General features: G+C 49.5%; 1 protein-coding gene across 3 annotated transcripts; it reads right to left on the bottom strand.

The window, feature by feature from the left end:
- Nucleotides 1-1978: 1978 nt before the first annotated feature.
- mcrip1 (MAPK regulated corepressor interacting protein 1) lies at nt 1979-17573 on the bottom strand. 3 transcript variants are annotated; one of them, XM_038777553.1, is made up of 5 exons: nt 17219-17573; nt 10411-10535; nt 5702-5800; nt 4235-4290; nt 1979-3455 (listed from the first exon to the last, which is right to left on the bottom strand). In XM_038777553.1, exons 1-5 carry the CDS (start codon nt 17239-17241, stop codon nt 3435-3437), a joined length of 324 nt encoding a protein of 107 aa, XP_038633481.1. In that variant the 5' UTR covers nt 17242-17573; the 3' UTR covers nt 1979-3434. The 3 variants fall into 3 exon arrangements, with proteins under 3 accessions (XP_038633481.1, XP_038633478.1, XP_038633479.1); XM_038777550.1 differs by lacking the exon at nt 17219-17573 and adding an exon at nt 11843-11982; XM_038777551.1 differs by lacking the exons at nt 4235-4290; nt 17219-17573 and adding an exon at nt 11843-11963.
- Nucleotides 17574-23995: the final 6422 nt, after the last annotated feature.

The raw sequence follows: 23995 nt of genomic DNA, 5'->3' as shown, positions 1-23995 counted from the left end.
AGGGGCTGGGTCCCAATCTTTTGGTCCGTAATTGGCTCTGAACACTGTGCTTTGATTGGCAGCAGATTTCCGGGTGAGCACCAGAAGTCCATAGAGGTCCTCGGGAAGTATCCGGAGGTATTCCAGGAGGGCCTGGGCAAAATAAAAGGAGCTAAGGCGTGAATTTATGTCGACTGGGGAGGTCAGATACTTCAAAGCATGACTAGGCCCTTAAGCCTTGCTCACAAGGGTGGACGTTGAGTTACGGTGCCTGGGGAATTTGGGCATCATATGGTTGGTGTGATTTGCAGAGTGGCTGCAACAGAGGTCCCGGCAATGAAGCCAGATTAGTCAGTTCGCCTCTGCGCGGATTAGAAACAAGGGCATCCCGCTTGGACTGTCATCACCCCCTGCCGCTTGTGGAGGATTTGGATGCAAAACTGACTATGGGGTACCCGTTCACGAAACTGGATATGAGCCACACATATCTTCAATTGGAATAGGATACCGCATGATGGAAGTACGCAACCATAAATACCCACAAGGGGCTATTCAAATACACTCACCTTCCTTTCCGTGTCTTTTATTCTTCTGCAATATTTCAGAGTGTTGGAAAATGGGATTATGTAGGTAGTCCAGGTGTTTTCACATCAGTGCAGACTCGATGGACTAAAGCATCTTTTCTGTAGATAGTTTCTATGACTATGGCAGAACCCTTGCTCCTCGCAATCCCACAGAAGTAAAATATTACCTTGCACGGGGGTCTTGTGGATAACTAGTAGCCCCCCTACCGATGGGCCTGAAGTTCTGGGTTCAAGTCCCACGCCAGGCCTGGTTGGCCACAGAAAGCAGATATACAGCCTGGGAATCTTCCTGCAACCTCCTCACCGTTCCCCAAAGGGGAAGGAAGTGTGCATGAAGTCACTAAGTGGCCAGACAGGTTGAGAGCACCAATAATAAAGTAGACACCATTTGAGGGTTTTATTAACAGGGATACGAAAGCAAGGGGGGGGGGGGGGGGGGGGGGGGAGGTGTTTACATTTTCTCCCAACACAGTTCTTGCTAACCGGAAGCCTTCAACCTGCCAGCCACCTGGTATCCAATTATTTTCTGTTTCCAATTAAGGGACAATTTAGTGTGGCCAATCCACATACCCTGCACATCTTTGGATTGTGAGGGGCGAGACCCACGCAGACAAGGGAGAATGTGCAAACTCCACACGGACAGTGATCCAGGGCCAGGATCGAACCCGGGTCCTCAGTGCAGTGAGGCAGCAGTTCTAACCACTGCGCCACCGTGCCGCCCTACCTCCAACTTATTTCTACCTCTCGTCTCCATGAGCACTGAAAATGGGGATGAGCTGTCATCTGAAACCGCTGCTGTTCGGGAAGGAGTTACAGGATTTTGACCCAGCGACAGTGAAGGAACAATGATATTTCGAAGTCGGGGTGATGAATGACTGGAGGGGAACTTGCAAGTTCGCCTCTGCTGACCTTGTTATACTAGATGGCAGAGGTTGTGGGTTTGGAAGGTGCTGTCGAAAGAGCTTTGGTGAATTGCTATGGTGCATCTTGTAGATGGTACACACTGCCGTCACATTGTCTCGGAGACAGAGGGAATGAATGTTTAGGGTAGTGGATTAGGTGGCAATAAAACAGACTGCTTTGTGTTGGATGATGTCAAGCTTCTTGAGTGTTGAAGCTGCAATCATCCATGCAAATCAAGAGTATTCCACTCCTGACCTGTGCCTGGTAGGCGGTGAACAGGCTTTGGGGAATTAGGTGAGTTGCTCGCTGCATGATTCCTAGCCTTTGAACTGCTCTGGTAGCCACAGTGTTTATATGACTGGTCCAGTTCAATGGTAACCCCCAGGCTGATGTTAGTCTGTTAACTCTGTTCTATTTGCTGTACATCACAACTTAGAGAGATTGTTTAAATTACTTTGCTATACTGTCTGCACCATTCACACCAACAAGAATTGGACAACGGACACAAACGCTGGACTCATAAATGAAGTCAGTTTTATTTACAACACTTCCCCACTTATGCATCAGGAAGTTCGCATAATTGTACAATTCCTCTGACAAATACAATCCTTCCAGCTCTCGAGTGTGACATGTCCGCCCTACAGCTGAGTACAAACTCTGATACATCCTCTCTCTCATCAATTGGACAAGTTGCCAATGTTAGTAACAATTTATGTCTCAGTGATGGTGACAATACTTAACCCCTTCGTGCCCAGGATGCAACTGCTGAAGGAAAGGGATGGAGAAAAACTACTTTTGGAAGCTTAGATTTCTGGCAAAATGACTTGCACTGTATGAGAGTTGCTCACTGTTGCGAAAGCTGGAAGATTCCTGGGACAAGCCCAGGTTTCTAAGCAGTCCACCTGTCACATTCAGTATGTGATCTTACACTTTATCCATGGTGGCTGGAGAACTTATTACAAGGACCAAGCCAGAGGAGGAGACTATTTTAGACATCTAAGTCTGATCAACCACAGTTCAAAGTCTACATCCCCACCTACCCCCAGCCTGACAATTATCATCGTACACAGTGGAGAAAACCAGAGCATAGAAATACAAATTTTTAAAAAACAATCAAGATTATTCCCCCCGCCCCCCCAAACCTCCATTTTAAAAAAAATTAAAGACTTATTTGAAAGCTGGAAGCTTATCTATCTGGAATACAAACCTAAAATGACTCAAACTTGTGGCCTGTATACGGAAAACCAGTTTACGATCACATCACACAGCTTTAAGCCCAGTCACTGAACATGGGCTCTTCGCTTCCCCACATCAGGAATGGCTACATACAGTGCAAGTCGAGTAGGATGTTTCAACAAATCTGTTCTCAACCTCTAGCCATGGCAATGGTATTTTAATCAAACAAAATCTTAAGTCATTGCGGTTTCTGCATCATTCAATAGGCTACATTTTGTCCCCCTCCCCACCCAACGTTTCTGAACAGGGACTATTCAGAAGATCCAGTCTGGTTGTTGATGCCAAGCAAATGACGGAGAAAACTCACAATCGGAGGCCAGTGAGAAGAGTTTCCAAAAAAAACGCACCTCCTGAGGGCACTATACTGCTCAAGGCAGAAAGGAGTCTGAATTGTGGCCATGACATGTCAATTGGAGCACAGCTCCTGACAGAAATGGAGAAGAAACAGGTGGAAAATAAATCAGTTAAAATTAGCACCATCTACAAACTTTCGTTTTTTTTTTGTTACACATGCTTGACTGCATGCATCCTCAGGTCTGTTAAAGGTAACCGATAGGACATCCATTCTACTGGAACAAAGTGGGCCGGCTCTGGATTCCTCGCCAGCCAGAGATCAAAGGAAACAAACTTCAAAAGGAAGCTCCTGAGGATGTTGAAGGAAAGATCAAATCCAGCCAAAAAACAGCCCTTAAGACTTCTTAGCATCCGACATACCCCTCTTCTTTAAATCACTCAAGTCGACGGGTGTGAAATCTGAAAAGCAAATACCGTTATTTAGAACATGGTCTGTGTTCAACCCATAGTAAGTGCCCGTGCGGAAGGTGTGGGGGTGGGACCGCCTGTGCAGCTGGGGGCAGGGTGCATGTGCAAGTCCAGGTGGGGTGCAGGGTACGTTTCTGTGCTGGTGTGGGGGTGCAGCGCAGCAGGAGGCGTAAACTGGCATTGGATTATTTATGTACATTGATGAATCACGGATACACTGCAATGTAAACTCAGAATAAAGTCATTTGGCCTTTTATTTTAGATTTGTCATCAGTTACATTTTCCTCATTATCTCTGATGTCATGCAGGTTTTTCGTGACGAGGTATTCATTCTAAGCTGACCAGTGTGCGCTCAGGTCATCAAAAAATACACTCGGAACACAAAAACTCACCATCCTAAATCTGATCTACATCTAGCCAAGGGGGAGAAGAGAGACTGGGTCTGAACTAAATGCCCTGGAGAAGCAGAGAGATCAAATAGTGTTAAGATAGAATGCTAGTTTGAAAGGCCGCTGTGATGTTTTTTCTTTAATTAAAAATTGTTGGAAACCAGCAGTGAAAATCCAAGTGCTTACAAAATTTGAGTTCACAACTTTGTGCAGTGCAAGTGCTGATGTCACATTGTTAAATACAATTTGTAACAAAGGTCTCATTGTGCAAAGAAAACAAAGAAATTGTGCCTGTGTGAGGACAGATGTTTTACAATATCAGTGCTCAGGTTTAACACCAACTTGCCCACACAACAGTAAAATTACTTTGAAGTAAATTACCAATAAATGTAGCAACAAGAGGTTGCATCTCAAGTGTCTTGAATAGATCAGAAAACCTGAAGAAAAAGATTACAACATCCGTTTTTCCAACTTATTCCTGTATGACATTTGTAAAAACTAATCAGAGGAAAACGTTTGCATTATTTGGGTCTGTCAGTCGCTGTAAAGTTTTTTTTTTTAATTTCGAGTACCCAATTCATTTTTTCCAATTAAGGGGCAGTTTAGCGTGGCCAATCCACCTAACCTGCACATCTTTGGGTTATGGGGGCGAAACCCACGCAAACACGGGGAGAATGTGCAAACTCCACACAGACAGTGACCCAGAGCCAGGATCGAACCTGGGACCTCAGCGCCGTGAGGCAGCAGTGCTAACCCACTGCGTCACCGTGCTGCCCTTCTGTAAAGTTAACAAGAACAGGTTATATAATCTTTCATTAAAAACAGAGTCTAGCAGCATCTGTGGAGATAGAAACAGAGTTAACTTTTTGAATCTGTGCAACTCTGAAGTCATGTTGGACTTGAAACGTTAACTCTGGTAGAAGATTAATCCCGGGGATGGAAGGATTCTCTTACAAGAAGAGGTTGAGTAGGTTGGGCCTGGACTCATTGGAGTTTAGAAGAATGAGAGGCAACCTTGTTGAGACAGATTGGATTCTCAGAGGGCTTAACTGGGTGGATGCCAGAGGCTGTTTCCTCTTGTGGGAGAGGCTGGGATCGAGAGCATAATCTCAAAGTAAGGGGTCATCCATTTCAGACAGAGATGAGGAGGAATTTCTTCTCTCAGAGGATAGTGTATCTGTGGAATTATGTACCACTGAGAGCCGTACTGTTCAAGGCTAGGCAGCACGGTGGTGCAGTGGGTTAGCCCTGCTGCCTCACGATGCCGAGGTCCCAGGTTCGATCGCGGCTCTGGGTCACTGTCCGTGTGGAATTTGCATATTCTCTCCGTGTTTGCGTGGGTTTCGCCCCCACAACCCAAAACGATGTGCAGGGTAGGTGAATTGGCCATGCTAAATTGCCCCTTAATTGGAAAAAAAATTAATTGGGAAAAAAAAAGTATGTTCAAGGCTGAGATAGATTTTCAATCAGTAAGGGAACCAAGGGTTATGGGGATAAGATGGGAAAATGGAGTCAAGGATTATCATATCAGATCAGTCATGATTTCATTGGATGGCAGAGCTGGCTCGATGGCCGAATGGCCATCTTCTGCTCCCACATCTTACAGTCTACAAGTGTCTGACTATAGAGGAGACAGGGAGTTCAGCTTGAAACAAGCACTGGTCCTTTCCTGCAGTGTGCAAGTAGGTACCTTGCATCTTTTGCAACATATCCAAAATGAGAGGGATTCAAATTTTTCTAAAAGCTTTTGCAATTTAAAAACATGTGGCATTTGCAAGAGGTTTCCAATTGATAGTGGAAGACTTGTCCTCTGACCTCCCACACCAGCCTCAACCATCCATTACTCACTGTGTAGATTTGGATTTGGATTCTTCTCTACGTACTGGACAGGGCCTCGTTCGTTTCCTGACATCTGACTCCTCAGCTCTCGTTCCACACACTGCCAAGCTGCAAAACAGGTTCAGATATCTGGATAAAAGCAAATTACTGTGGATGCTGGAATCTGAAACGAAAGAGAAAATGCTGGAAAATATCAGTATGTCTGGCAGTATCTGTAGGGAGAGAAAAGAGCTAACGTTTCCAGTCCGATGACTCTTTGTCAAAGCTGTGACAAAAAGCTTTGACAGCTTTGACAAAGAGTCATCGGACTCGCAACGTTAGCTCTTTTCTCTCCTTACAGATGCTGCCAGACCTGCTGAGATTTTCCAGCATTTTCTCTTTCGTTTCAGGTTCAGATATCTATCAGACTGGAGTGAGGGAAGAGGATAGCCTTTGGTAAAAGGCTGTCCACCCTCTCTTCAGCTTCTTTCCACCAATTTAAAAAAGACTAACAAGAGTTTTCATGTTAAATTCACAGCATCAAATATTTCACAAGCCCCAGGAAGTCTTGATCTTTTGCCTTTCTATAGAATCATAGAATTTACAGTGCAGAAGGAGGCCATTTGGCTCATCAAGTCTCCACTGGCCCTTGGAAAGATCACTCAAGCCCACGTCTCCACCCTATCCCCGTATCCCCACTTAACCTTTTTGGACACTAAGGGCAATTTATCATGGCCAATCCACCTAACCTGCATACCTTTGGACTATGGGAGGAAACCAGAGCACCTGGAGTAAACGCACGCAGACACGGGGCGAACGTGCAGACTCCGCACAGACAGTGACACAAGCCGGGAATTGAACCTGGGACCCTGGAGCTGTGAAGCAACTGTGCTAACCCCGTGCTGCCCCCAAGTCACTGCCCAACTCTGTAGATTTAAACATTTCTACCTACAAGAGTCATGTATTTTCCTAAACGAAGATGTAGCCAAAGAATAGCTTTTACAATTGTTTTTCTCCCAAATCTGGCTGAAAATGATTTCTGGCCTTACTTCATCCTATGATTACAAGCTGAAGATATCATTATAATAATGCCCTAGTCAAACAATAGTCTAGTTCCACATTACGAAAATCACCGCTTTTGCTTTCAAAGGGTCTGGTAGGATTCCCACAACACCACAATTCCAAGACTACAATTTCAAACAGGAAGATCGTCCCCCCCTTTGGCAAAGTTCAACTTTCTGTACTGGGTAACCACCGAAACCCCAAGATGTGCATGGAGAAGCCACAACTGCCAGCTGCTTGTCAAAAGTTAATTCCACTGTTGGGAAGCAGCGTTGCCAAGGCTGGGCCCCAGCTCCATACTTCTGTTCATCAGGACTACAGTATTAACCACTAATCTTTGTTCAACTGAAGTATATAAACAAAACAGAGGAACAGAGTAGTACATCTGTCACTGTAAAATGTATTAGCAGTGCTGGCACAAGATGCTCCAAAGCACAAAAATGCTTTATCGAGAAAGCATCAAAGCTTAAATGTGATCAAAGTCCTAAGGGCCTTAGACAGGTAAAGGCAACGTAACTTCACAGGGTTCTCGGTAAGATTAGAAAGCTGTGATGCTAGGGCAGCAGTGGGTTAGCCCTGCTGCCTCACGGCGCCGAGGTCCCAGGTTCGATCCCGACTCTGGATCACTGTCCGTGTGGAGTTTGCATATTCTCCCCGTGTCTGCGTGGGTTTAGCCCCCACAACCCAAAGATGAGAAAGCTCGGTGGATTGGCCACATTAAATTGCCCCTTAATTGGAAGAAATTAATTGAGTACTCTAAATTTTTTAAAAAAGAAAGCTTGATGCTGCACTACCAGCTCAGAAATCATTCAAAGTCCAAGCAACCCCTTGGCATACAACAGCTGATCATTCTAAAAGGTGCAACAAAGTACACCTGTTTGGAATTCCCCAGGTAAACACACATCTCTGATGGTGAAGCGCTTTTTAGCGGTAACACATTCAATTCCTAACTTGACACATTTCGCGATTTCATATGGGCCTCTCCAAATCTTTTGCATCAAGCTCAGAAGAGAAAAGGATGAAAAGCAGTTTAAAACAGCAGTGACAGCTGTTGCTGTCGATTGTTGATGAAACCACAGGATGTTGTTAGCAGGACTTTAAAGCAGGGATTCTAGCAGCATGGGATCTTGGCAGAAATTAATACCAATTCTCGAGCCAATCAGAACACCGATTATCTATTAAAAAGGCAACTTTATATTTCACTCAAAATGTCTGTAGTTTTTAAATCCAAGTATCCAAAACCAAAGGCAGCCACATCCTGTTGGGAACAGTGTGCATGTCAGCTTAGGCCTGGGCACAAGTAAATGCCACCAATTTGGCAGCCGCAAACTCGTACAGTTACCAGATGGCTGAGAACTAGTTCTAACATATATTGGAACAAAATATATGCCAACGTAAAGATAACATTTAATGTTGAACTGTTTATTTACACCTAGACTATTCAAATGAACAACGCTCTCCACTTTATCTAGGGACTGTTGTACTAAAAGGTTTATTTTTAAGAAGGAAATCTCCTTTCCAATCCTTATAACTAAGCTGCACAGAATGGCTACGAGAAGGGTAATGCAGGCAACTGATCCCAAACCCCTCACAATTGCACCAGTCATTCATTCACCTCTGGTGGGATAATCCTAAATCCTAAACCCACCCTGCACGCCATTTAATCTCCACACCACAGATGTGCGAAGAGCCCTTTATGTGCCAAACCTTGGAAAATTGTAGCTGCTCTTTGAAAGAATGGATTTCTGATTTTGCTGCCCCTAGTACAGTTTATCAGCACCTCATGCTTAGTCAGCTATAACCATTTCTCATACAAGCCTCCACAGAAACCCGAGCGTTCAGACGAGCCAATCACCCAACTGCTAGTTACTGGGGTAAAGTTAAACTCAGGTTTTGTTGGACAAACTTAAGGAATTCCAAAAACCATGCTCCAGGAAAGCAACCAAATTGTGTCATGTATCCTGCACTGACATCAAACAAGGAGAATCATCAGAACCCTCTTAAAGGACTAACAAATGTAGGAGTTTTGTAATGTCTTTAAAGTTATTCAACAATTCCATAAATGTACTTGACACTGAGCCACATAAGAAGGTATGGTACAGTAAAGTCCCCATAGTCCCAGATGATCATAGGCTCCCCTTTGATGGGGAGAGCTGGCTGGTGGTGATTTAACCCGAGGATCACCACACCTCGGACGAAGGGCAAGGTTGAGAAGGCGGGGCCTTCATGAATAACCTTAGCCGGTACGGGAATTTAACCCACAGTGCTGGCCTCGCTCTGCGACACAAACCAGCTGTCTAGCCAACTGAGCTAAACCAGCCCCCTTAATATAAAGATTATATTAGGGCAGATGGGCAAAAGCTTGGTGAAAGAGGTAGTGTATTAAAGGAGGAGAGAGAGGTAGAGAGGTTCATCAAAAGAGTTCCAGAACTCAGGGCCTTTGCAATTGATGTTACAGCCACTATTGGCAGATGTTCAGGCTGCCAAGTTTACAGAATGTGGGAGAGCAGCCAGGAGTGTGTTGGAATAGTCAAATCCAGAGGTAATAAAGGGATGGATGAGGTCCTTAGCTGAAGTAGGGGCAGTGACAGTCAAATGTCATGGAGGCAGAAGTAAGCGGTTTTAAATATAATGCAAATATGTGATTAACTGGAAGAAATGTCTGCTCAGCCAGTACTGGATGTTGGTCAAGCACAGTGGAGGAGCCAAGAGAGATGCGGTACGGTAGAGCTGGGTGTCAGCAGCATATGTGAAAAAACACGAGGCTGCGATTTGCATTGTTTCCAAGGAGTGGCGGTGGCGGTGGCGGCGGCGGTGGAGGTGGTGGTGGGGGGGGGGGGGGGGGGGGGGGGGGGGGGGGGGGGGGGGAAGAGAGAGAGAGAGAGAGAGAGAGAGAGATGGATCAAATTCACAACTTCAAGCCGAGATATAGATTCTCCCATTGATAATAGACTGTATGATCATTCTGTGCAAGGAGCTGTAACTCAGTTGGCAGTACTCTCGCCCCAGAGTCAGAAAGTTGTGGCTTTCAGGCCCACTCCAGGAGTTGAGTTCAATAATCAAAGCTTTTTTTAAAAATTCCAATTAAGGGGCAATTTGGCATGGCCAATCCACCTACCCTGCACATCTATTTGGGTTGTGGGGGTGAGACTCAGGCAGACACGAGGAGAATGTGCAAACTCCGCGCGGATGGTGATCTGGGGCCGGGATCGAACCTTACCGCCGTGGGGCAGTAGTGCTAAACACTGCTCCGCCATGCCGCCCCTCCAATAATCAAAACTGACACCATGGTGTTAGTACTGAAGGAGTGTTGCACTGATGGAGCTCCTGTAATTTCAGATCAGATGAGGCCTCTTCTGCCTTCTAAGGTTGATATAGAAGAGCCCATAACACTATTTTGAAAAGGAGCAAGCGGGTAATCTCTTGTATCCTGGCCAATATTTATCCTCCAATCAACATTACAAAAACAGATTATCTTATTACCACATTGCTGTTTGTGGGAGTTTGCTATGCACAAATTGGCTGCAATGTTTCCTGCATTGTAACAGTGACTACATTTCAAAAGAACTTTACTGACTGTAAAACACTTTGGGATACCGTGTGATCATGAAAAGTGCTTTATAAATGTACGTTTGCCTGTCTGGGAGTCCTTTGTCTTCACATCAATCTCAATGTACCTTCATGTATAAATCTGACATTTTCTTCATGTGCTGGAGTATAACTCTCTTGTGGTGCAGTGTTCGTTGGAGAACGTGGTCCGTTGTTTCGTTTGCCATTGTAAACAATCCTTGGTGCAGGTGAGCTGAAAGAAAAGGAAATTAGTTCACACTTAGGCTAAAATAAAAAGTTTAAATTCTCTAAATATTTGATCTCGTCAGTTGGATAAACCTCAAGCTGGTCGTGAAGGGTGGAACTAAATACTCGTAATGCTGAATACTTAGGTCTTAACTCACACCAAGTCCTGTTCCACTATTGTCTTCTATGCTCACTGGTCAATCAATAACTTTATTCTAGAGGGGCAGTACGGTAGCATAGTGGTTAGCACAGTTGCTTCACAGCTCCAGGGTCCCAGGTTCGATTCCTGGCTGGGGTCACTGTCTGTGCGTTATCCCCTTGTCTGCGTGGGTTTCCTCCGGGTGCTCCGGTTTCCTCCCACAGTCCAAAGATGTGCAGGTTAGGTGGACTGGCCGTGATAAATTGCCCTTAGTGCCCAAAAAGGTTGGGTGGGGTCACTGGGTTACGGGGATAGGGTGAAGGTGTGGGCTTGGGTAGGATACTCTTTCCAAGGGCCGGTGCAGACTCGATGAGCCGAATAGCCTCCTTCTGCACTGTAAATTCTATGATTCTAAAATACAAATTTTATTTAGAAATGCTTCTGTGAAGCACCTTGGGGCATTTTATATTTGCATAGCACCTTTAACACAAATTGTTGTTGCAATCCAGAATCATCCCCTTTAAACGATGGTTCGGTTTATTTCTAACTAAAACGCTTGTTGCCATTTCCCATGCTGCATATTTGCGTTGGCAGAAATACAAGAACCCGCAAAGTTCCTGCACTTTGATCATAGGAAACAGAAAATCAATGACAGATTGCAAACCCACTGAAGTCTTTTTTAATACAAAATGGCCATCTTCAGAACAAAGTCACATTTCTCTTCAAGTGGCACGGTTGTTCTGCACACACACACAGGAGTGCCACGGTACTGCAAGGAGGAAGTGCTGTCTGTCGACATGCAGTTAAGTCGCTCTCACACACAAGAAAGAGAAACAGCAGTCAGGCTGCATTCTCTGCGAGATTGATTAGACAGATTGGGCCATTGCGAAGTTTGCAAGAAAACCAGTATTTGAATTTATGAGCTCCTTTACACGATAATTCCAGATAAAAAGCATTTTTTTTTTAATGGGGGCAGATTGCCACAATCCAGACTATTCTTATACATTTAAACATTCGAAATCAAATGAGATGGGGGAAACACGGTGCTGTAACTTGTAAGACTCAGCTCATCATTTCTCACTATGTTACAATGGCACTTTCTTCCTTCCAGGTTAATGCAGCAAGTAAATAGGCAGCAAAGTCTCAGCTCCCAAAGAAAAGTGCTCCTTTCTTACCAGGAATTCACATCAGATAGGATCACTAAACGCTTCAAGCATTCGCCTTTCAACCACACAATGGAAAGGCAGCAGCCACGGTAGCCTGCCCCTATCACCATAGCAACATTCTACCACAGTGCACAAAGCGGGGGTTCAGGGGAGGACATTTATGCGCAAAACAATATCCAATTTTCTCTGTTCAAATTATTGTGGACAATTTTACCCTAAAACCCCCTGGCTAGAACCACATACATAACAAGGAAAAAGCCTAACAAGGGAGTCAACCAAACACGTCACTTGCCTACAAAAACCACAACTAGGTGAAGTGCACCACTGCACAGTTGCATTAACTGGCAGACAATCTCAGTTAAGAGTTATGAGCTCAGAGCACTCGGTAAGTGGCTGTAAATGCGTGCAATTAATAGCTCAATTATAGGAAAGACGCCAACGACTAGCTTCACACCTGCTCTAGCCTTTAAACTGAAAGATTGAGACTGGAGTTCAAATAACTACACGTCAAATTTTCACCTCCCAACATGAAATGCAAGGTCAGAGATCGGCTAGTTGAGGACACAAACACATCTTACTTATCTACCTTTGCCATTGTAATTTGGAAGTGGTTCACTGATGATGATCAGGGAGAGGCACATATTAAGTGCCCGGAACAAGGGTTTATTTTACTTTCTGCTTATCCCATCCACACACTTGCAGCTGGTGTGCTGAGCAACGCGCAAACTGCGCTGGCCACTCGTTAGAATTGCACTTGCCCGCACAGCAACTTGCGGTTTGTCATTTACCCAAAAGGTGCAGCACTCTTCACAGGGAATATGGGGCCTGTATGAACAGGGCAAGCAACTGAGTTTTTTTTAAAACAAATCACGTTAAAGGACAATCAATGAGTAGCAGTGACTTAATCAGGAAGTGTCAGTTAGAATAGTGAATTCAATAAATCGGGTACAGTCTTCAAAGCAAAGAGATGGGGAAAAAAATTATTGGATCGAGAGAGAGCAAGAGGCAAGAAATTAAAAAAGTAAAAATATGTATTTTATTTGCACATTTTTCTTTCTAAATCTCCTACAGTAATTAAAAGCTGAAGAAATGAAAATCAGCATTCATAGAAGTTAATTTTCAGTGCCAGAGAGGCTGGTTGTCAGTAATTAAGATTTGCCACTGTTCAAAGTTTAACCTGGAATGTAAAGCCCTAACTTTTTGTTGGGAGTTTAGACTGCACCGGTTAGATAAATACAGGAACTTCACACCATTCAGTGCATTTTAATGGGGAGTTGGACAACGTGATGCCATTTACCCCTCAGCTTCTGTAGGAGCAGCGCATCTCAGATAGAAACTTACGGATTTCTGCATTTAATTGGACCTGTGGGGCCACCAGAGTTGCTGCCTGACTTATACACAAGTAACAGCGAACACCATTGCCTTTGCCATTAGTTTATTTCAAATAGCAAAATCCAGTCTAGTATCCTCATCTTAAATGTAGCTTTCTTGGCTCATTAGTTCTGAATAGCAAAAGCACTTCATTGATAAACTCAATGAATTCAAATATTGGGAAGTCCTTCCTTCATTTTCTTTTACTTGAAATATGGAATTTAAATATATATATCCATCTTGCATGCACTTATCCCAGAAAAAAACCTGAATGGTAAAATCAGCACAGAATCATACAGCACATAAGAGACCATTCAGCCCTATGCCAAGAGCTCTCCATTTCATTCCACTCCCCTGCTCCTTCCTTCAAATGTTCTCCCCTTCCAAGCATTTATCCAATTTCCCTTTGAAAGTTATTATACGTGGCATGGTAGTACAGTGGTTAGCACTGTTGCTACACTGTCAGGGACCCGGATTAGATTCCCGGCTTGGTCGCTGTCTTACGTTTTCTACATTAACTGCCCTCCGAAATGGCCTAGCAAGCCAAGGTAATTAGAGATGGGCAATTGAGTAAATCTCTGCTGCAATCTCAGGTCTAGTGGTGTCCAGAACTGAATGCAATCATCCAGTGGAGGTCTGTCCAATCTTTAACAAAACTTCCTTGTGAAGAGGGGTCAAGGAACACATTACAGGGAAAGGACACAAATTCTGAAATTCCTCCCACAGTCTAAAAGTGTGCAGGTTAGGTGATTGGATACGCTAAATTGCCTCTTGGTGTCCAAAATGTTAGGTGGGGTTACTGAGATACGGTGGGGGCGTGAGCTTAGGTAGGATGTTCTTTCAAATGGTCAGTGTAGACTCGATGGGCCAAATGGTCTCCTTCTGCACTGTAGTGATTCTATAAGGAACAAGATAAGGAGAATAAAGATTAACCAATTTCTTGGTGCTCCTCCAACGAGAAACTTTTTCTCCCAAAGACTGGTGGAACTCGCTAACACCACAAGTGATTGAAACAACTGAAACATAGATGCATTTAAGGGGAAGCTAGATAAGTGTAAGAGTGAGGAGGAATAGAGGGTTAAATTTAGATGCGAGAAAAAGACAGGAGCATAAACACCAGCATGGACAGGTTGGGCCAAATGTCCTGTTTCTGTAGCATGTATCTTATGATGTACAGGGAAAATTCCTGCAGATTGGAAGTGGCAAATGCCACTCCACTCTCTCCAGAAAGGAGAGGGAAAAAAATCCAGGGGTCTATAGGCCAGTTCGCCTTACATTAATCTAGAAAGGATGCAATAAATGGACAATTAGATAATAATGTTCTGATTGGGGACAGTAACATGGAGGCTGTTTAGCACACTGGGCTAAATCGCTGGCTTTGAAAGCAGACCAAGGCAGGCCAGCAGCACGGTTCGATTCCCATAACAGCCTCCCCGAACAGGTGCCGGAATGTGGCTTTTCGCACTAACTTAATTGAAGCTTACTCGTGACAATAAGCAATTTTCATTTCATTTCATTTGTGAATGGAAAGCATGTTTGTCAAACCCTTTTGGAGTTCTTTGAAAATGCTACTAACAGAATTGATAAATGGATGGATGTAGTATACTTGGATTTTTAGAAGGCTTTTGATAACAAAAAACACGGGAGGTTTGTTAGCAAAATTAAAAGCACATGGGAAAGAAGGTAATAAACTGGCATGGGTTAAGGATTGGTTAACAAGCAGAAAAGAGTAGGAATAAACAGGTCATTCGCGTGTTGGCACGCTGTGACTAGTGGGGTACCACAGGGATCAGTACTCAGGGCCCCAGCTGTTCACAATATATATCAGTGATTTGGATGTCGGGACCTAATGTATTATGTCCACGTTCATGAATAACACAAAGCTAGGTGGGAATGTGTGTTGCAACGATGATGCAAAGTGGCTTCAAGCGGACATGGACAGACTTAGTCAGTGGGCAAGAACATGACAGATGGAATATAATGTGGAAAAGTGTGAGGTTATTCACATTGGTAGAAGGAACAAATTTCATTCATTCAAATGTGGCAGCACGGTGGGGCAGTGGTTAGCGCTGGTCCCAGGTTCGATTCCGGCTGAGTCACTGTCCGTGTGGAGTTTGCACATTCTCCCCGTGTTTGCGTGGGTTTCGCCCCCACAACCCAAAGGTCTGCATGGTAGGTGGATTGGCCACGCTAAATTGTCCCTTAATTGAAAAAAATGAATTGGGTAATCTAAATTTATATTTAAAAAAGGAACAAATGTGCAGAGTATTTCTTAAATGGCAAGAGATTAGAAAATGTAGATACAAAGGACCTGGGTGTCCTTGTCCGTAAGTCACTGAAGCTATCATGCATGTGCAGCAGGCAATTAGGAAGGCGAATGGTATGTTGGCCTTTATCACAAAAGGATTTGAGAACAGGAGTAGTGTGTGAAATTTTGGTTCCCTTACCTGAAGAAGGATATTATTATCACAGAGGGAGTGCAACAAAGATTCTTCAGACGCGTTCCAGGGACAGAGGGACTATCTTATGAAGAGAGATTGGGCAAACCGGGCTTGTATTCTCTAAAGTTTCAAAGTATGTGATCTCATTGAAACCTGCAAAATATTTAAAAGGATAGACAGGGTAGATACAGGTAAGATATTTTCCCCTGGTTGAGGAGTCTTGAACCAGGGGTCTCAATTTCAAAATAAGGGGGATGCCACTTAGGACCAAGATACGGAGAACTTTTTTCAAATCAAGGGTTGTGAATCTTTAGAACTCTCTACCCCAGAGGCCTGCGGAAGCCCTGTCATTGAGTATGTTTATAGTAGACATTGACAGGTTTCTAAATGCCAATGGCAGAAAGGAATATGTGGTTAATGTGGGGAACAAAGTGTTTAAGTGGATGATCATATTGAATGGCGGAAAGGTTTGATGGGCTGAATGGTCTTCTCCTGCTCCTGAGCAGAATATAGCCTAAATGTAAAAGGGCAATTACAAAGCATTTGTGAAGGACTTCAGAACAAAATGGATACAAAGGATTTACCAGGAAAGTGGAGGACAGAGAAGTAGAATCGCTCCAACATTTGGCCTTGTCAACCACTGAAAAGAGACTGCAATGCCTAAATTCCAAGCACAAGGAACAGTGCTGACTAAAATAAGCACCTGAACTGATTAAAACAGCTTCATCACATGCTTGGCAGTTTCAATCTTTCATTAAACACAAACATGGGTTGGTAGCCCTTTTTCTGTGAAACTAGAGCTGTAATCAGATTACTTACCACATGCTGTGGAGGAAAAATGAAGTCAATATACTAGTGTAATTTAATGCACCCTCAAATTGCACCCCGCAATGCTACCCACTGACACCAGCGAGGCGTAGCTCAAAAAAGTCTCAACAATGGCTGGGTACTGTCACAGTCAAAATGGATAAAACATGAACATTTCACTCATTATGCTTCACTGTAATCCTAATGACAAAACAATCCATTCTCTTCACAAATGGCTTCCATGAAGCATTGCTGGCACAATGTCAGCTACCGCCTTGGTGAATGGGAGATCAGTAGATGGGAAAACCCTGTCCGTCAAAGCTCAGCCGTGGCCAAGTGCACCACTGATAGACAAGAGGTTGGGGAACTAATACATGATACCACAGTATTGACGGACATATCCCAGTTTATAGGAACAACCTCCCCACCCCCGGGCCGGTTCCATCATTGGCTAATCTGCAATGGGTTTACAAGAGGTGGTCGTTTCTGGCCAGTGCAGTCACGATGGGCCGAAAGGCCTTTTCTGTACTGTAGACCTTTTGATGACTCCAACCCAACACCATTGTCCCATATCCATAAAAAGAACATTCACGCAACAAAAGTGGTAGGAAATTATCATCGCCAATAACAGAGAGTGCCTGTGACATTCAATGGCATTATTACTGAATCCTCCAACAGTGGCCAGAAATGTAACTGGAATGTAACTGGACTAGTTATATAAATACAGTAGCTGCAAGAACAGAGAATTCTGCAGTGAGTAACTGACCTCCTGACTCCCAAAGCCAGCATCTACAAGGTGCAAGGCAGGAGTGTTGAGGAATATTCTCCCCTTACTCGGGTGAGTGCAGCTCCAACAACACTTAATAAGCTCAGCAGAATCCAGGACAAAGCAGCCTGCTTGACTGGCACCCCATCCATCTTCAACTTTCACTCTATCCGCTACCACGCACAGTGGCAGTTACAAATTGCACTAGATTAATTCTCCGAGGCTTCTTCAACAGCACCGTCCAAATCGACAACTCTTATCGTACAGAAGAACAAGGGCAGCGGATGCATGGGAGCGCCACTAGCTGTAAGATTAACTCACAATGCCGTCATGTCAATGCAACAGTTTTGGGCCCAGCACGCCACTGAATCAAAACTATTCAGATTAATTCCAGCTCCCTTCCCTTTCCCATTGTGCTTTGAGATTTTTCTTCTCGTGCACGCTGCCTCTCAAATGTTCTCACTGGCTTCAACTGCCACAAGTGGTAGCACATACTGTACTCCAATCTCCACGTTCACGAAAACAATTTGCCTAGACTGCCCTTTAAATTGCAGGTGGATGGAAAAATGACCACTGGACCATACGGTGGAATCAGACCAAAAAACAACAGCCGTAGAATCATAGAATTTACAGTTCAGAAGGAGGCCATTCGGCCCATCGAGTCCGCAGCAGCCCTTGGAAAGAGCATCCCACTTAAGCCCATCCCATACCCGTAACCCAGTAACCCCACCTAACCTTTTTTTGGACACCAAGGACAATTTATCATGGCTAACCCACCTAGCCTACACATCTTTGGACTGTGGGAGAAAACCGGAGCACTCAGATAAAACAGACGCAGGCACTGGAGAACGTGTAGACACCGCACAGATAGTGACCCAAGCCAGGAATCAAACCTGGGGCCGTGGAGCTGTGAAACAACTGTGCTAACCACTGTGCTGAAAAAGGTTACCGGCCCATTTACAGTTGGTGCATACTTGGGGGGCCAAAGAGGGGGCTATCAAGAGCAGGGGCAGAGCAGGCGATCAAGGGAATGGGGAAAGCAAACGATGAAGGGAAGGGGAAAGCAGGCGATGAAGGGAAGGGGCACAGCGGGCGATGAAGGGAAGGGGCACAGCGGGCGATGAAGGGAAGGGGCACAGCGGGCGATGAAGGGAAGGGGCACAGCGGGCGATGAAGGGAAGGGGCACAGCGGGCGATGAAGAGAAGGGGCACAGCGGGCGATGAAGGGAAGGGGCACAGCGGGCGATGAAGGGAAGGGGCACGGCGGGCGATGAAGGGAAGGGGCACAGCGGGCGATGAAGGGAAGGGGCACGGCGGGCAATGAAGGGAAGGGGCACAGCGGGCGATGAAGGGAAGGGGCACAGCGGGCGATGAAGGGAAGGGGCACAGCGGGCGATGAAGGGAAGGGGCACAGCGGGCGATGAAGGGAAGGGGCACAGCAGGCGATGAAGGGAAGGGGCACAGCGGGCGATGAAGGGAAGGGGCACAGCGGGCGATGAAGGGAAGGGGCACAGCGGGCGATGAAGGGAAGGGGCACAGCGGGCGATGAAGGGAAGGGGCACAGCGGGCGATGAAGGGAAGGGGCACAGCGGGCGATGAAGGGAAGGGGCACAGCGGGCGATGAAGGGAAGGGGCACAGCGGGCGATGAAGGGAAGGGGCACAGCGGGCGATGAAGGGAAGGGGCACAGCAGGCGATGAAGGGAAGGGGCACAGCGGGCGATGAAGGGAAGGGGCACAGCGGGCGATGAAGGGAAGGGGCACAGCGGGCGATGAAGGGAAGGGGCACAGCGGGCGATGAAGGGAAGGGGCACAGCGGCCGATGAAGGGAAGGGGCACAGCGGCCGATGAAGGGAAGGGGCACAGCGGGCCGATGAAGGGAAGGGGCACAGCGGCCGATGAAGGGAAGGGGCACAGCGGGCGATGAAGGGAAGGGGCACAGCAGGCAATGAAGGGAAGCGGCACAGCGGGCGATGAAGGGAAGGGGCACAGCGGGCGATGAAAGGGGAAAGAGGGCGGTGAAGGGAAGGGGCAGAGCGGGCGATGAAGGGAAGGGGCACAGCGGGCGATGAAGGGAAGGGACACAGCGGGCGATGAAGGGAAGGGGCACAGCAGGCAATGAAGGGAAGCGGCACAGCGGGCGATGAAGGGAAGGGGCACAGCGGGCGATGAAAGGGGAAAGAGGGCGGTGAAGGGAAGGGCAGAGCGGGCGGTGAAGGGAAGGGCAGAGCGGGCGATGAAGGGAAGGGGCAGAGCGGGCGATGAAAGGGGAAAGCGGGCGGTGAAGGGAAGGGGCAGAGCGGGCGATGAATGGAAGGGGAAAGCGGGCGATGAAGGGAAGGGGAAAGCGGGCAATGAAGGGAAGGGGCAGAGCGGGCAGTGAAGGGAAGGGGCAGAGCAGGCAGTGAAGGGAAAGGACAGAGCGGGCGAGGGAAGGGGCAGAGCGGGCAGTGAAGGGAAGGGGCAGAGCCGGCGATGAAGGGAAAGGGCACAGCAGGCGAGGGAAGGGGCAGAGCAGGCAGTGAAGGGAAGGGGCAGAGCGGGCGATGAAGGGAAAGGGCAGAGCGGGCAAGGGAAGGGGCAGAGCGGGCAGTGAAGGGAAGGGGCAGAGCGGGCGATGAAGGGAAGGGAAAGCGGGCGATGAAGGGAAGGGGGAAGCGGGCGATGAAGGGAAGGGGCAGAGCGGGCAGTGAAGGGAAGGGGCAGAGCGGGCAGTGAAGGGAAAGGGCAGAGCGGGCGAGGGAAGGGGCAGAGCGGGCCGTGAAGGGAAGGGGCAGAGCGGGCGATGAAGGGAAGGGGAAAGCGGGCGATGAAGGGAAGGGGAAAGCGGGCGATGAAGGGAAGGGGAAAGCGGGCTATGAAGAGAAGGGGAAATGGGCCGATGAAGGGAAGGGGAAAGCGGCCGATGAAGGGAAGGGGAAACCGGCCGATGAAGGGAAGGGGAAAGCGGCCGATTAAGGGAAGGGGAAAGCAGCCGATTAAGGGAAGGGGCACAGCGGCCGATGAAGGGAAGGGGCACAGCGGCCGATGAAGGGAAGGGGCACAGCGGCCGATGAAGGGAAGGGGCACAGCGGGCGATGAAGGGAAGGGGCACAGCGGGCGATGAAGGGAAGGGGCACAGCGGGCGATGAAGGGAAGGGGCACAGCGGGCGATGAAGGGAAGGGGCACAGCGGGCGATGAAGGGAAGGGGCACAGCGGGCGATGAAGGGAAGGGGCACAGCGGGCGATGAAGGGAAGGGGCACAGCAGGCAATGAAGGGAAGGGGCACAGCGGGCGATGAAGGGAAGGGGCACAGCGGGCGATGAAAGGGGAAAGAGGGCAGTGAAGGGAAGGGGCAGAGCGGGCGGTGAAGGGAAGGGCAGAGCGGGCGATGAAGGGAAGGGGCAGAGCGGGCGATGAAAGGGGAAAGCGGGCGGTGAAGGGAAGGGGCAGAGTGGGCGATGAAGGGAAGGGGAAAGCGGGCGATGAAGGGAAGGGGAAAGCGGGCGATGAAGGGAAGGGGCAGAGCGGGCAGTGAAGGGAAGGGGCAGAGCGGGCAGTGAAGGGAAAGGGCAGAGCGGGCGAGGGAAGGGGCAGAGCGGGCAGTGAAGGGAAGGGGCAGAGCCGGCGATGAAGGGAAAGGGCACAGCGGGCGAGGGAAGGGGCAGAGCGGGCAGTGAAGGGAAGGGGCAGAGCGGGCGATGAAGGGAAAGGGCAGAGCGGGCAAGGGAAGGGGCAGAGCGGGCAGTGAAGGGAAGGGGCAGAGCGGGCGATGAAGGGAAGGGGAAAGCGGGCGATGAAGGGAAGGGGAAAGCGGGCGATGAAGGGAAGGGGCAGAGCGGGCAGTGAAGGGAAGGGGCAGAGCGGGCAGTGAAGGGAAGGGGCAGAGCGGGCGAGGGAAGGGGCAGAGCGGGCAGTGAAGGGAAGGGGCAGAGCGGGCGATGAAGGGATGGGGAAAGCGGGCGATGAAGGGAAGGGGAAAGCGGGCGATGAAGGGAAGGGGAAAGCGGGCGATGAAGGGAAGGGGAAAGCGGGCGATGAAGGGAAGGGGAAAGCGGCCGATGAAGGGAAGGGGAAAGCGGCCGATGAAGGGAAGGGGAAAGCGGCCGATGAAGGGAAGGGGAAAGCGGCCGATGAAGGGAAGGGGAAAGCGGCCGATGAAGGGAAGGGGAAAGCGGCCGATGAAGGGAAGGGGAAAGCGGCCGATGAAGGGAAGGGGAAAGCGGCCGATGAAGGGAAGGGGAAAGCGGCCGATGAAGGGAAGGGGAAAGCGGCCGATGAAGGGAAGGGGCACAGCGGGCGATGAAGGGAAGGGGCACAGCGGGCGATGAAGGGAAGGGGCACAGCGGGCGATGAAGGGATGGGGCACAGCGGGCGATGAAGGGAAGGGGCACAGCAGGCAATGAAGGGAAGCGGCACAGCGGGCGATGAAGGGAAGGGGCACAGCGGGCGATGAAAGGGGAAAGAGGGCGGTGAAGGGAAGGGGCAGAGCGGGCGATAAAGGGAAGGGCAGAGCGGGCGATGAAGGGAAGGGGAAAGCGGGCGATGAAGGGAAGGGGCAGAGCGGGCAGTGAAGGGAAGGGGCAGAGCGGGCAGTGAAGGGAAGGGGCAGAGCGGGCGAGGGAAGGGGCAGAGCGGGCAGTGAAGGGAAGGGGCAGAGCCAGCGATGAAGGGAAAGGGCAGAGCGGGCGAGGGAAGGGGCAGAGCGGGCAGTGAAGGGAAGGGGCAGAGCGGGCGATGAAGGGAAAGGGCAGAGCGGGCAAGGGAAGGGGCAGAGCGGGCAGTGAAGGGAAGGGGCAGAGCGGGCGATGAAGGGAAGGGGAAAGCGGGCGATGAAGGGAAGGGGAAAGCGGGCGATGAAGGGAAGGGGCAGAGCGGGCAGTGAAGGGAAGGGGCAGAGCGGGCAGTGAAGGGAAAGGGCAGAGCGGGCAGTGAAGGGAAAGGGCAGAGCGGGCGAGGGAAGGGGCAGAGCAGGCAGTGAAGGGAAGGGGCACAGCGGGCGATGAAGAGAAGGGGCACAGCGGGCGATGAAGGGAAGGGGCACAGCGGGCGATGAAGGGAAGGGGCACGGCGGGCGATGAAGGGAAGGGGCACAGCGGGCGATGAAGGGAAGGGGCACGGCGGGCAATGAAGGGAAGGGGCACAGCGGGCGATGAAGGGAAGGGGCACAGCGGGCGATGAAGGGAAGGGGCACAGCAGGCGATGAAGGGAAGGGGCACAGCGGGCGATGAAGGGAAGGGGCACAGCGGGCGATGAAGGGAAGGGGCACAGCGGGCGATGAAGGGAAGGGGCACAGCGGGCGATGAAGGGAAGGGGCACAGCGGGCGATGAAGGGAAGGGGCACAGCGGGCGATGAAGGGAAGGGGCACAGCGGGCGATGAAGGGAAGGGGCACAGCGGGCGATGAAGGGAAGGGGCACAGCGGGCGATGAAGGGAAGGGGCACAGCAGGCGATGAAGGGAAGGGGCACAGCGGGCGATGAAGGGAAGGGGCACAGCGGGCGATGAAGGGAAGGGGCACAGCGGGCGATGAAGGGAAGGGACACAGCGGCCGATGAAGGGAAGGGGCACAGCGGCCGATGAAGGGAAGGGGCACAGCGGGCGATGAAGGGAAGGGGCACAGCGGGCGATGAAGGGAAGGGGCACAGCGGGCGATGAAGGGAAGGGGCACAGCGGGCGATGAAGGGAAGGGGCACAGCGGGCGATGAAGGGAAGGGGCACAGCAGGCAATGAAGGGAAGCGGCACAGCGGGCGATGAAGGGAAGGGGCACAGCGGGCGATGAAAGGGGAAAGAGGGCGGTGAAGGGAGCAGCGGCGATGAAGGGAAGGGGCACAGCGGGGCGATGAAGGAGGGCACAGCGGCAATGAGGGAAGCGGCACTGCGGGCGATGAAAGGGAAGGGCACAGCGGGCGATGAAAGGAGAAAGCGGGCGGTGAAGGGAAGGGGCAGAGCGGGCGGTGAAGGGAAGGGCAGAGCGGCGATGAAGGGAAGGGGCAGAGCGGGCGATGAAAGGGGAAAGCGGGGCGGTGAAGGGAAGGGGCAGAGCGGGCGATGAAGGGAAGGGGGAAAGCGGGCGATGAAGGGAAGGGGAAAGCGTGCGATGAAGGGAAGGGGCAGAGCGGGCAGTGAAGGAAGGGGCAGAGCGGGCAGTGAAGGGAAAGGGCAGAGCGGGCGAGGAAAGGGGCAGAGCGGGCAGTGAAGGAAAGGGGCAGAGCCGGCGATTAAGGGAACGGGCAGAGCAGGCGAGGGAAGGGCAGAGCGGGCAGTGAAGGGAAGGGGCAGAGCCGGCGATGAAGGGAAAGGGCAGAGCGGGCAAGGGAAGGGGCAGAGCGGGCAGTGAAGGGAAGGGGCAGAGCGGGCGATGAAGGGAAGGGGAAAAGCGGGCGATGAAGGGAAAGGGGAAAGCGGGCGATGAAGGGAAGGGGCAGAGCGGGGGAGTGAAGGGAAGGGGAGAGCGGGCAGTGAAGGGAAGGGGCAGAGCGGGCGAGGGAAGGGGCAGAGCGGGCAGTGAAGGGAAGGGGCAGAGCGGGCGATGAAGGGATGGGGAAAGCGGGCGATGAAGGGAAGGGGAAAAGCGGGCGATGAAGGGAAGGGGAAAGCGGGGCGATGAAGGGAAGGGGAAAGCGGCCGATGAAGGGAAGGGGAAAGCGGCCGATGAAGGGAAGGGGGAAAGCGGCCGATGAAGGGAAGGGGGAAAGCGGCCGATGAAGGGAAGGGGAAAGCGGCCGATGAAGGGAAAGGGGAAAGCGGCCGATGAAGGGAAGGGGAAAGCGGCCGATGAAGGGAAGGGGAAAAGCGGG

Source organism: Scyliorhinus canicula, chromosome 18, assembly GCF_902713615.1.
Source record: "Scyliorhinus canicula chromosome 18, sScyCan1.1, whole genome shotgun sequence".
In the NCBI taxonomy this organism is placed as follows: domain Eukaryota; kingdom Metazoa; phylum Chordata; class Chondrichthyes; order Carcharhiniformes; family Scyliorhinidae; genus Scyliorhinus; species Scyliorhinus canicula.
The sequence above is the reverse complement of the archived record's forward strand: the minus strand, read 5'-3'. Positions and strand labels throughout refer to the sequence as shown.

Coding starts and splice junctions, on each gene's coding strand:
- mcrip1 (XM_038777550.1), bottom strand. CDS start 11,943: ATGGTGATAGGGGCAGGCTACCGTGGCTGCTGCCTTTCCATTGTGTGG. Junction 10,536..11,842: donor CTATCTGATGTGAATTCCTG/GTAAGAAAGGAG, acceptor CTTTTCTTTCAG/CTCACCTGCACCAAGGATTG. Junction 4,291..5,701: donor TCCAAATCCAAATCTACACA/GTGAGTAATGGA, acceptor CTTTTTCTTCAG/GTTTTCTGATCTATTCAAGA.